The sequence below is a fragment of the Uranotaenia lowii genome, chromosome 2 (assembly GCF_029784155.1).
Source record: "Uranotaenia lowii strain MFRU-FL chromosome 2, ASM2978415v1, whole genome shotgun sequence".
Classification (NCBI taxonomy): Eukaryota; Metazoa; Arthropoda; class Insecta; order Diptera; family Culicidae; genus Uranotaenia; species Uranotaenia lowii.
Window position 1 is genome coordinate 230,029,568 of NC_073692.1, and position 13,095 is coordinate 230,042,662.

Here is a 13,095-nt window from a genome sequence, read left to right on the forward strand (position 1 = left end):
AAGTTCCAAAGACAGTACAGAATGACAACGGCGTCATCCTGCTTGTCTCCGGGTAATCCTTTTAAGGCAATTTCTTCCCTTGGGTTCGGGATGAGCTGCCCTAAGCAGTAAACAGAAGGAACGCAAAAGTCCTTCAGAGTCGCCAGACGGTTGGCATCGGAATAAAGAATATTGTTTTCCTAAGGTACTCGAATTTGATGATTATACACATTGTGTGTGCGAACGACCGAGCGAGCGCACTTTGTTGAATATAAACAATTTAACACATTTTACTGCACATTTTACCGCTCGTAATCCATCATCTTGGGAAGGTTTTCTTTTTTTTGCCTCCTATAGGTTGGTTTTTCAAGATAGAGAGAGTGGATTTCAGGTAGCCTAGTCGGAATGCGTCCCCTGATGATGGCTGGGAATCAGCATTGCGTCTCTGGCTCCGCACTAGTTATTCCGAGAAACCTCCAGCGCGCTGCTTGCTCGAGATATCTGTGAAATTCAAGTCGCCTTTTTTCCGGCCCTGCTGGCATGCAAATTCACTTGTCGTCGAGTGTCGAGTGCTGGGGTGCAAGAGTGATGAAAAATAAAATCAATAAATAATATTTTATCATACGAGTCAAACGTGTGCCCGGTAGCTCTAGCTCTCTAAGCGCCTCCTGTTTTGGTTCCAGTTCAGGGTTTTATGTAAGTTTCTGATCCGTCCACCTTCTAATCAGTCGGCGCGCTCCTCGGAGTGCCCCGTTGAAGTGTGATGCGAGGAGCTGCGCGTTGGCGCCAATTTCCATACGCCTGGACCACCCCCTTCTTGCTGGGTGCCGTTACGCTGATCACCTGTCCCCGGACCCTCGAATCTGGATTGAAAATATTGATGATTGATGCATATAGTTACACTAACGCACGCCCGCCCGCCATACGACAAAGCTAACTAACTACACACGGTCGGTGTCACATTTGCGAGCTGCCAGGCCAGGGCTATTTTTAGTTCCAGCCAGACTGGATCAAGTCAAGTCGAGTATATGAACGAACATACATCCGCCGCAGATACAAAACAATCCGGATCTATCGGAAAATAACAAAAACACAAAGCCCTGACTCATTAGAATGTGTAGCGCACCCCCGTTCTTCTTCAACTCTAGCGTCCATTCTTCAACAACAAGCAACTGGAGTTTTACGCGACACTGAACTTGAAGTGTGTGTCACATCGACCTACCTACTGTTCATAATATTTTCAGTAACTTCTGCTAACATTCTGGGGAAAAGCTCTGCCGTTATATCAAATGTGAATTGTAAGTTTTGCAATCTTGTTCGGATCAATTATAGACCAGTTGATAAAAGTTGTAAACACAAAGAAAGTTTCAGTTTATTTTTAAAACGAAACACCAATAAAGAGATTGATTTACTAGTAGAATGCGCCCTTCAGCTATTTCTATTATTTATTATTCGGCTTACTGTCTATTGGGCCTAATAGTTATATTGTGTATCCACTAATCGGCATATCGTATACTTGACCTATAATCTTTTTTTTCATTCTAGCGTTGTTTTGGAATATCGTCTTGTCGGCGTATTGCCAATTTGGTTTATCGTTCATCTCTCATACTATCGTCAGCATATTTTCTCTCCTGCCGATCGACTTTTTGACCTATAGTATTATGTTCAGATTATCGTCTATTCGACGAATCGTATACCTACTGAACCCTCACTTCATTCTTTAGTCTATCATCTTTTCTTCATGCTATTGGTTTCTATTTGTCGTATTGTCTGTTTGACCTACCGTTTAATTATCAGCTTATCATCTATTCGGCATATAGTCCGTTCAGTCTATAAAAAACCCTGTCGCGTTCGACCATTTTTATGGACATAAGGAGTGTATTCGGGAAAAAGTGTTGAAACTTTGATTTTGAACAACATTAGAGTGCATGCATGGAATTTTATAAAAAATTTATTGAAGCTACCTTGTAATCTAACGTATTTTGTGGCCAGAGGAGATCTAAAATCAACTGAAGATTGACTATTCAAACAAAATTAATATGGTAAATCGTTTAAGGACACAAGATCTAATAATGAGCTAAAACTTGAATAAAAGTGAAGATGATTGATTCCATGAAATTAAGGAATATGAGTGAAAGTATTTACCAAGGGCATTCCGCAAGTTTCAATAAGGGAAGTGATAAAAATATAAACTTTTCTAACTGGTTCGTTTAGCTGACCAATAAACAGGCCTAACTTCATTTCTACAAGGTGGAAAGTTTGTCCACCAGTGTAATGCGGTGGTCAAATCGTGCGCAAAATTTTTAGATCGCATGCAGGGAGATATTTTTTTAAAGATCGTAATAGACTGCAAAACGAACTCTTTACTGGGCGCCTGGCGGGTTTCCATACAGATTTTTTTCATTGACTAGTCTCGCCTGAATTTTCTGATGATAAAGAAGTAGACAAATTGAAAAAAAATTATGTCTAGTACTTTAGGAGGCTGACGACCTAAATAAAGAAGCTGCAAATCAGTCAGTGTTTCATAACGATTGACACGATGAATGGCTAATATACACAGAAGACTGCTTCCAAGCTCGACCATTTCCTCTTCAAAAGGTCTAACAAAGTTGAATCTCTGTTTTGGTTGGATCTGGAATCGAGCCATCTTCTTCTTCTTCTTCTTCTTCTAACACCAACATGGCCAAAACTTGTATGCACCCTGGAAAATGAAAAATTTGAGTTCCTCATTTTTCTTTTCAACATAGTATCTGATACATCGAACATGCATTACAGACACCACTACGGCCAGGCCAACCATGTGATGAAAACTCAAAAGATACAGGAACAAGGGGGAGATGAAGCGTGGAGTTCCCTACCAAACGCTACTTATGATTATACAGGGTTAGTTTATAAAATGATTATGCTTAAAATGTACAGTTTAAATCAGAAATAAAAACAAACAAAAATGGATGGATCTCACCAGAAACTTCTTGGGTTGACGCTTATCCAGACAGGCCTGGGACGAAGATCTCTTCCATCAGTTTATTAAATTTGTATTACAATTGCGAACATGTTTGAACCGGCGATTCCTGGCCACTGTTCACTTTATACCCCATGCGAAATTTGTTCCCGAGTACATCGCTAAAGTCAACGTTTCCGGAGATGTACTTTCCCTTGAGCTTTTTGCACGATTCATCACTCGATGCTTTAGTTACAAGCTTTTTCGTCTTTTCCAATCAGCTCTGGCACCGGCTCCAGCTGTCGCAGCGGCCACTAGATATTATCCACCAATTTTGGCAATAAATTAGGCTTGTACAGTGTACACCTCAAAACATCAACCAAACAAGAAATCAATGCGATGCTAAATCAAAGAATCAAACTTGTAAACAATTTCTTCAACACACAAAAAAAAATTAAGAAAAATTTTTTTCCAGGAGTTAAAATTAGCTGCAAAAAAAATCACAAACGTCATTCACAGCAGCAGCCTACTTCACCAAGTTGGATCTGGAATCGAGCCATCACGCGAAAACTTTGATGGGGTGATAAAAAGTCAAATATGTTTTTTTGTGCCGAAAGAAATCGGTTAAATTTGTAAAAAAAAATTTCCGAATGTTTCAAAACATTAAGCCTACTTAAACTTTTCTGCGTGTAATCATGTATGTTGCTATCCATGGGAGGAAAACTGAACAAAAAAGAAAAAAAAATCATTTAAATGTCAAATTTTTCTCATCAATCTTCCGACCAGTGCGAAGGTTCAAATTTCAATTTCTACTTGAGTTATTTTCAATAATACATTTTTAATGCTTTTGCATTTATCAATAATTTAATTAGGTTTTGTTTTGTTCTGGCACATTCTTGCAGATTCATGCTTGTTAATTCGCTCAAATTTCGTTGAAGTTTTTTAAGCTGATGAAGAATAATAGTTTGATTAATAGTTGTTCTAAAAATAGTCAAAATATTGCGGTTTTCTTCTCGCGCTAGAGTTTTCACACAAAAATTTCGTCAATATCTCTCTTTTTCTCTCGCCGTCATATTCGTACACCTCTTGATGGGCGATGGAATCGAAAAGTTATTCTTTCTCTCCTTAAGAAAACCCCGTAAGATCTGTCAAAAGTTGGGTAAAATTTTAGCTGCATCCCACTTGCACTAATGTAAAACCATCACCCAAATTTGGCACCGCTTCCATCGCCTATTACGAGACCTAACTAATCACAGCAATCATGTCATCGACAATAAAAATAAACAAATAACTCAAAATATCAGGGAGCTTTACATCGAGCAAATTTTTCAGGTACCTAACTATTAAAGTAAAGAATTGTGAAAATTGGTTTTGAAATAAACTTCTTTGTAAATCCAACGAGACGTTTAAATCTACCACGAGGAAGATTTTAGGGAAAGACTGTCAGAGATGGTTCTACCAATATATTTTCCCTATTTTAAGTTGTAAGTTAAAATTCAATGTTGCGGAAAACAGTGTTTTTTTCTCAATTTCCATACTTTTCTAGCATCAAGTATTGAAAAGTATTCTGGAATCATGTTGTATGAGTCGAAGAGAAACGGGAGATGAAGATAGTGCTGGTGGTGGGAACCTGAAATTGATTTTCAATACCAAAATGTTTGACAGTATTTGACAAATTCCTAAAAAAATCCCTTTGGTCAAAGAATGGCTAGAAAATGGACACGGTTTAAGTCTAAAATCGTTAGAAAATTTATTATCATCTAGTAAAATATTTCACCAGGGCCATGAATCGACTCCAATATTTGTCTGTTTCTTGGTTCGGTTTTACACCATTTCTTACTATTTTGGATATAAAGATACGGCTCAAAATAAGGAAGAAATTTTGTAAATCGATGTCACATTGCAAAGTTGTCAGCCGTATGTGTAAACAAATAATTCAAGAACGTACAAAACAAGGTAAGAGAAAGATTTATGTAAGTTTTTGACAAATGAAATTAATTGCAAGCGAATCTAGTTATTTAAAAAATCACAATAACGGAATCAGATTTTTACTATTTTCCTTGGACCGAACAGCATATTTATAAAGTTCAAAACTCAAGATTAACGACAGAGTTGGAAGACTGGAATTGGATATTCTAACTGGTGTATTAAATCGATTTCGATGTTTACTTTTAAATCTGCTGAAATCAACTCAGAAGACTTATATTTAGCGCATATACAACAGAGTTACATGACGTGGTACACAAAATTTATCATCGAAACTTTTAATTTAAACAACTACAAATCTTTTCAAAATTTGCTAACTTTTTGTCAAACAGTGAAAAACGATGCCGCAAATTTCACTCTTCTTTCCCTGGGTTACTATGGAGAAGATACATTTTGTTTTGTTTTCTCGTGATCGAAAAAATGACCCGATTGTTCAAATATGCCAATATAACTCTGATTTGACAATAAGGGAAAAAATGCACTCTTTGTTATTTTCAAAAAAAAAATATATATTCCTGTTAAAATTGTTTCTCATTCCAAAAATTTAAAAGTATTCGAAAAGTGAAAAAACTATAGCAATTAAAAGTAATTGGATCAAGCGTAGTAGGTCAGGCAAATAGAAATTCGCTACAACATTTTTGCAGCATTTTTCTTAGTTTTTGACAAAAAACTGAGCACTTTTTGAAGGAGTTGTAATTTTTTATGTTAAAAACTCGTGCCAGAGCCAAACAAACTCATCAAAACTATTATTTTATATATAAGGCATGCTCAGTTTGGTGAAATTTGAAAACCTGTTCAATGCCAAACTTTCTTGAAGACTTGAAAAAACTTTTGATAATGATCATTCTAATGAAACAAAATTTGTTACAGTGAGCAGGAGTGATTTAATCAGAACAATTTGACGTTTGGTCGTTTTTTAATTTTTTTTTCCTCTGTTTTCCAGCCCCCGAACTAAGTATGGTTAAAGATTTGAAGATTTTCTCGATTATCCGGCAAATTATGAATTTCAATAAATAATTCGGAAATGTCGTTCCTAACTGTAATCAAACAAAATGATTTTGGCTCATTAAAGCCTAAAAGTATGAGCCGTTTCAAATAAATATTTGACGAAAAAGAAACGTCGTTGGTAAAATGACAGCAAAACTCAGACTTCCGACAATCCAGTACTTCATTTTTCTTTGTCGGAAGTCGGAAAACGGGAAAGTTTTTATGCAATTCAGAACATCATGTCTTCTAGAGAGGCATTTTCATGTATTTTGTTAGAATTTTCTAAGAGATTTATATCGATATTTGTTTTTTTGTCTATTCAAAACGGACCAAGTACAGGTCCAAATGACGACTTAAAGGTCCAAATGACGATTTCAGAGCGATCATGAAGATACTATAAACACATTTATAAAACTAAGATTAAACATGATCAAAGCTTAAATTTGATTGGAGTCATTGAATTTGAAAACGTAAAATTTTATTCAAACAAATCATGGAAAACATTTGAGGGTTGGTGCTAATGCTGTTTTTACAATATCATTGAAATAAACACAAAAATTTAATTAAAACTCCTAAACAATTCTCAGTATTGGTGAACTTCTTCTAAATTTTCTCATTGTTTTGGTAATGATAATCAAATATTCTTCAGAGAAGAAGAACAGTAAAAAAAATTTATCGTTATTCACATTTCAAGTTGAACTGTTTAAATAGACTACGTGGACGCAAAACTGCAAATCTTGTACAAATGTATCTGATAAAAATATTCGTTTAAAATATTTGTAATAAAAAAGTGGAATTCACCGTAACTATCTAAAAATTTCCCTTCTGCTGAAATCTATCGCAATTCTCTTTAAATTCTTCATTAAATTCTCTCAGTAACTTTCATTCAACTGCTTACGAAATTAGAATTTGTTTGTGAAAACTGATGACAAGGTTTCGCAGGTTTCGATTTTAAATCAAATTCTCCAGGAAAATTCTTGATTGCCTCACATTACGATATTCAAGCGTAGAAGGGATCTCAACTTTCAAAAAATAAAAAGTAACTCAACTCGGGAACTCATTCTCCGGAGTTCGGACCAAATTTAAATCAGGTACAGCGGATTTCACTCGACATTGAAGGGCCCAAAATTATATCACTAATTATTACCCAAGAAACACCAAAAGCCCTCTGCCTTGAGTCAGGTGCATCCACGAGAGAGGGCCGTTCCCGATCCACCCTTTTTCATTCAAGACCATTGTTGCACACCCCAGCAGCAGCAGCAGCTCACCCGGGGGATCAATCACTCGACCCTTGGGTTTCTCCCGGTAGGGTAAAGAATGAAATCTCTCCTCGTTTTCGGTTTTAGTTCTACCCGAGGCAGGCTCGTTTTGGCTCCCTCGCTCCCATTGCTGCCGTTCGTTCCATCTCGTTCTTGCACTTTCGGCATTCTTATGCTGCTCCGGCTGCCCAACAATGTTCTCGGACTTCTTCCCGGTTTTGCTTCTTGAACGGGGCTTCTTCTTTAATTCCCTGTAGTTTACCAACAACAGAGCTCTCTTCAGATCTCCGCCCACGATTTTGACTCGTCGTGAGTAGCTCTTTCCTGAAATCCTCCATTCTTCGGTTGTTCTGCTTGCTCGTTTTTGGGCCTCTGTGTGTGCGCCGCTACTTTCAAGGGTCGTTTTCCGGGGCCTCAAGAGGCTTTCGTGAAGTGTTTTACTACCGCTTTTATTATTCTTCCCCCATAGCGAGAGTGTGTGGGATCATTCGGGTGGGATTGTAAAATCCCTGTATATGGATGGGCCTACTTGGTGATTGTTGCGAGAGCCTGGTTGGTGGTGTGATTGCCTTCATTCCTTTGGTTGATCAAGTGTCCTGAGGGTTTTGAGTGCGTTGCACAGGGTCGCACTCTGGGGATGCTCGAGTTCAAAGCTCTGAGCTCGCTTAAAACAGCCGCCGGCCAAATCGTTATTCGTGGCGCGTTGATGAGAAAACGGAACCTTCACGAAACGGCTGTTTTGCGAATTCGAAATCACACCCTAAAGCGGTGGAGACGCTTCTGCTCCACCACGGAAAAGGGTGTGTACGCGTTTGTTCATCTTTAAACTGGACACGCCGCCGTCAAGTCTACGCGAGTTTCGCTCGAGAAAAACAAAAACTTGAAGATCGCCACGCCGCGCCACCGCGGCTGGGTCGCTTTTTTTCCTCGACGATACGATGTTTCTTCTATTCATTTACCAGAAGCCGTCGTCGAAGCCCTAGCGTTTTGCTTTTTTTTTTTTCTTTCAGTTTGCGTCAATTTTTGTTTCGAGGAGGTGTCGCTGCCTCCGGCAGAGTTCGCTTTATTTGGGTTTCACATTAAATACATTTCCGCCACAACTGTGGCGGGAACGAAAAAACAATCGACTTGATGATGACTTTTGCTCGGGTCCCGGCCCGGGTTTCATAATAACAGTAATATTTTTTTTTCTATCGGAGACCCCAGGGGTAGGCCCAGCGGGTGCTCTTATTAAAACGGTATAATTTATAGTCTCATGGGCGAAAGAATCTAGAGCGCTTGCGCTGATGAGTTTGAGTTGTTTCATACTTACTCCAGGTCGATCAAATCATCAAAAAATATTAAAATGGAACTGAACGCCGCAAGTGAATTCAGTGAACTCGGCATGATGGCTTCCCGGTTTTTGATCCAGCTGTTGCAGCAGAGCGTTTGTTTTGAATGTTAAATTATGGAGCCGCAACGCCCCGCGTAATTGCCGGGTTCATCGTTGTTTATGTTCGAAAACATCAAAGTTCATCTTCCGGAACGAACTCCCCTACAACTGTTGGATTTTGGGTAATGTTTTCTTGCCATCCCTCTAGTTTCCCAAATTGGAAAGCTCGCTTTTAACTTAAACAATCGCTGCTCTCAAAATCATGTTTTACACATTAGCATAATGTTTTGCTCTGAATAAACATGACAGAACATGTCAATCGTTAAGTAAATGACTGTTAATTAAGTGTGTGATCTGTTGATTACGTTATTCCATAGATGAGGGGAATTCCGTCAATAATCTTTCGACTTTTAAAAATGTTATTATCACTTACAGCGAAACAACGAGTTCGGTTATTTATTTTAGCGACTAGTTATTTACCGAATTTTGACAGCGTGCTCGAAAAAATTACCGGTTGTTCGATAAGTATTATTGATTATTCGGTTTTATGAGTAGTTGCTCGGTAAAAATTACCGAAAGTTCGGTAAACATCAACGAACGCTTGGTTTTAAACCACGAATTGGTAACTTTGTACAGTTTCTTCGGTAAATTTGAGATGTTTTGGTAATAACAACTAGTAAAAACGTATATTGAAAATTTTCTGATATACCGCCTGTTTCAGTGAATTTAGTTTACTGTGTTCCAAACTACAATTTTATTAAAAAAAATGTTTTGTAGCTGTCTTGTAAGAATTTACAGGTATTTCAATCAAGCCCTTTTCAATCGGAAACATTAAAAAAAAGAGGGGAATGGAGATTACGATGCTTTACGTTAGATTGTAAAGAAAATTTTAAAAACAACGCCTACCATTTAAGATATTTTTCATAAAATTTATTATTTGAATTTGATCTGTCACATTTATATGAAAAAAACAGATTTCAATTCGAGCGTGTATTTGCTTACGATAAAAATCAAAAACATTTATCGAAATACAAAACCCCAAATATCTTCCAACTTAAAAACCACCTCCAAAATTTTTGTAAACATCACAGCTGGGGGTTTGGCCGTATTTTGAAAACAGCTCACATTGTTTGACACTCCAAAAACATTCGCTAGAAGCTCCTAGAAATGGTTAGCTTCAAAATTAATACGTTTTCACAAAACTGCAACCAACGACGACACGCTGCGGTGATGTGACTCACGTCACTTTCCGTCTCGAAGCCGGCCGCGCACGAGAGCACGTAATTGATAAACAAATCATCCTCGCCGGGTCTAATTAGTGCCAATTTTTGCTGCGCGGCCACGCTAGTCGGCCACAATCGTTAGTTTATGAAAGACCGTGCCGCACCGCACCAGACCACCAAACAGAATAGGTTCTCGGCCAGTCGCAGTAGGCTACTGTCGGTTTAGTCGAACGAGGCAGCCACACTGGCGGCCGCCATTTTGAATGCACACACACTCGTCCCGTTGGCCGAAATAATTATTTAAGCCGACCGCAACGAGTGCGTGAACTGATCGAAACGTGATCCCGAGCTACAACTTGGCCATAAACTCCCGCCTCCTCTCGCAGTTTAGATCGTTTTCTCGACTGACTTCTTACTGACTGTTACGAAGTGCGTCTCTCCTTTCACCTGATTCTCTTTAGCGTTGAACAATGCATCCGTGCTTTACCTCCGTACAACAATAATGGTTTGTTAATTAAATAATTTTAATTTGATTTCTTTCTTCCCTTTCTTCTTTTCCGTAGAGCTGCCGCACGAACGCGATCATGCACGCGTGGCTTTTTGTCCTCGCGGTGCTGGCGATTCTACAGGGTGTAACGCAAGTCGCTAGCACCGACCGTCAAGCGTCTTTCTCGTACTCTTCTCCCTCTTCTTCGGTGGCAAAGTCCACGATCATCAGCATCTTCAGCAGCAACAGCAGTAGTCGGAGTAAAAACAGCAGTAGTAGTGAAGTCGAAGACGATGATCACCAAAGTGCCGCAGCCACCTCGAACAGTGACCGTAGTGTGGCGCAAAGTGAGCCAAAGGTGGACGAAGATAGTGTAGTGGAGCAAACGACCGGTGAACTGCTGCTGCAGGTGGAACACGTCGAAGAAGAGCAGCAAACCATCAACAACAGTGATAGCAACAGCCATAGGAATAGTGGTAGTAGTGACAGCAGCAGTAGTAGCCATACTAGCATTAGTAGCCATAGTGATAGCACCGTTAGCGTTAGTGATAGTCATAGCAGCAGCCATAGCAGCAACAAGCCCGATCCGGCAACGCTAGTCGAAATCGAGAAGAATCTCCTGAGTCTGTTCGGTTTTCCCAAACGACCAAAAATTGATAGATCTAAGGTGGTGATACCGGAGGCGATGCGGCAGCTGTACGCGCAAATCATGGGCCACGATCTGACCGATTCGGTGAATGTGCCGCGGGAGGGGTTGAACACCCGGAACGCCAACACGGTGCGGAGCTTCACTCATGAAGGTAACTATAACAGCTTTTATTACATGTTACCCCTTTTCCAGACTAACCGGAGAGGTACGGTAATCCATTTTACCGATTAGTTATTTACCTAGCTTTCACAGTGTGTTCGGTAAAAATTACTGGCTGCTCGGTAAATGTAATCAGATGTAAAGTTTTAATTACCGAATTTTCGGTAAAAATTACTGTACATTCGGTTTAAAATTACCGGATTCTCGATAATGAAAATGACGTATTCATAACCACTTCACAGTTTGTTAGGTAAATATTGCGGTTTAAAAAAAATCTACAAAACACCAGTTTCTTTTGTAGATTGTTCAGTGATATTTCTATTGCAACTTGGCAAAGTAACGGTTACTCGGTCACTTAAGAGAAATTACTGAACAGATTAATTTATGATGCTGAAAATTCCCGTTATGTTTTGATTTTTCGTTTCTTACTTCTCAAAATTCAGTTTTTCTGTTTTAGGAACTGGACTGCTTGTTAATTATGCAATTAAGTAAGGACGGTTTATGGAATTTTGTAGCAAAAATCATGTCTATTCGTCTGTGGAATAAGTGTTGAATACTCAAAGGAATTCTTTCCACAAACTTTTATGACTTAAATTTCAGCCGAACAAGCTGTCAAATTCGTAGATTCTCTTCTTTACTGGAAGAATAGGTAGTTTTTCTTACGAACTAAAGGGTGTGTCACATCAAATTGCATCACGGAAAAAACGCTGTAGAAATTCGCCCAGCAGACCGATCCTTTTGAAAAATTTTGACAGTAAAATAAAAACTGTTAAACAACTTTTGGCATTTTCTTTTTATTCATACGCAGGTTGTAGTTTTTTTTTTCTTTTTGTAACAGAAATCCATTTTCTCTTCCGATTTGACAACTTTTGAGTTCTTCCGGAGGGCATGCTTCATAATCGCGCAATATTTCTGTATTGGACGAAGCTCTGGCGCGTTGGACGGGTTCATTCCTTTGGCATTAACGTGACTCCGTTGGCTTCGTACCACTCCAACACGTCCTTTGAATAGTGGCATGCAGCTATCCGGCCAGAAAATGGTCGAGCCCTCGTGCTGCTTCAATAGTGGTAGTAAGTGCTTCTGTAGGCACTCATAAAGGTAAACCTGCCCGTTTTCCGTGCCGGTTATCACGAAGGGGGCGCTCCGCTTTCCGCAAGAGCCGATCGCTTGCCACACGTTGTACTTTTTGGCAAACTTGGATAGTTTCTGCTTGCGAATCTCCTCCGAAACACTGAATTTGTCCTCTGCGGTGAAGAACCACAGGCCCGGCAGCTGACGAAAGTCCGCTTCGACGTAGATTTCGTCGTCCACTATCAGGCAACGCAGCTTCGTCGGTATTTCGGTGTACAGCTTCCGGACTCGCGACTTACCCACCATGTTTTGCCTTTCGTCGCGGTTAGGAGCCTTGTATATACGCAGGCCCTCCCGTTGCTTGGTCCGCTGGACGAATGAACTTGACAAATTCAGCTTTTTGGCGACATCCCGGACCAAACTTCTCGGATCACGTCTTAACTGCTTAACTACGCGCTTGTGATATTTTTCACTGATGGAGCATCCATTTTTGCCGTTCTTCACCTTCACCTCGTTTTAGTACTCTGCCGACCGTGGATTGGACGATTCCCAGTATCTTACCGAAGTCCCGATGTGACAACTCAGGATTCTCGAAATGAGTGCGATGAAATTTTTCCAAATTTACGAAAAATTGACAGTGAAGCATGGCCAACGTGATCTATACACTCTTATCTGATTATAAGCGAAAGCTGAAGATATAATTCCTAAAAATTAAGCTTCTACAGCGTTTTTCCGTGATGCAATTTGATGTGACACACCCTTTAAGTAATTCATAAAAAAAACTGTTATGTTACTGTTGTGCAAAACTGAAGTTTTTAGCAGAACGGATGTATAAAAATTTCCATAGATATTATCTTTGGATTTAGCTAGTGCTCTCGGATTTTTCCTAATATGTTGAAATTATCCAATTTTCAATTTTGAAACTACTAAAACTTATAACAATGAATCAACGCAGCAATGCTCTGGAAAAATTTGCCTGCAA

General features: G+C 39.2%; 1 protein-coding gene across 2 annotated transcripts in view; it reads left to right on the forward strand.

Moving 5' to 3' along the window:
• The window catches only part of LOC129745938 (protein decapentaplegic), a 137,874-nt gene that overhangs the window by 114,210 nt on the left and 10,569 nt on the right, over window positions 1-13,095 (forward strand). For both annotated transcript variants that reach the window (XM_055739339.1, XM_055739338.1), the window contains exon 2: window positions 10,311-11,034. In XM_055739339.1, coding sequence (XP_055595314.1) covers window positions 10,332-11,034 — 703 coding nt within the window. In that variant the 5' untranslated portion in view covers window positions 10,311-10,331. The remainder of the gene's footprint in view (window positions 1-10,310; window positions 11,035-13,095) is intronic.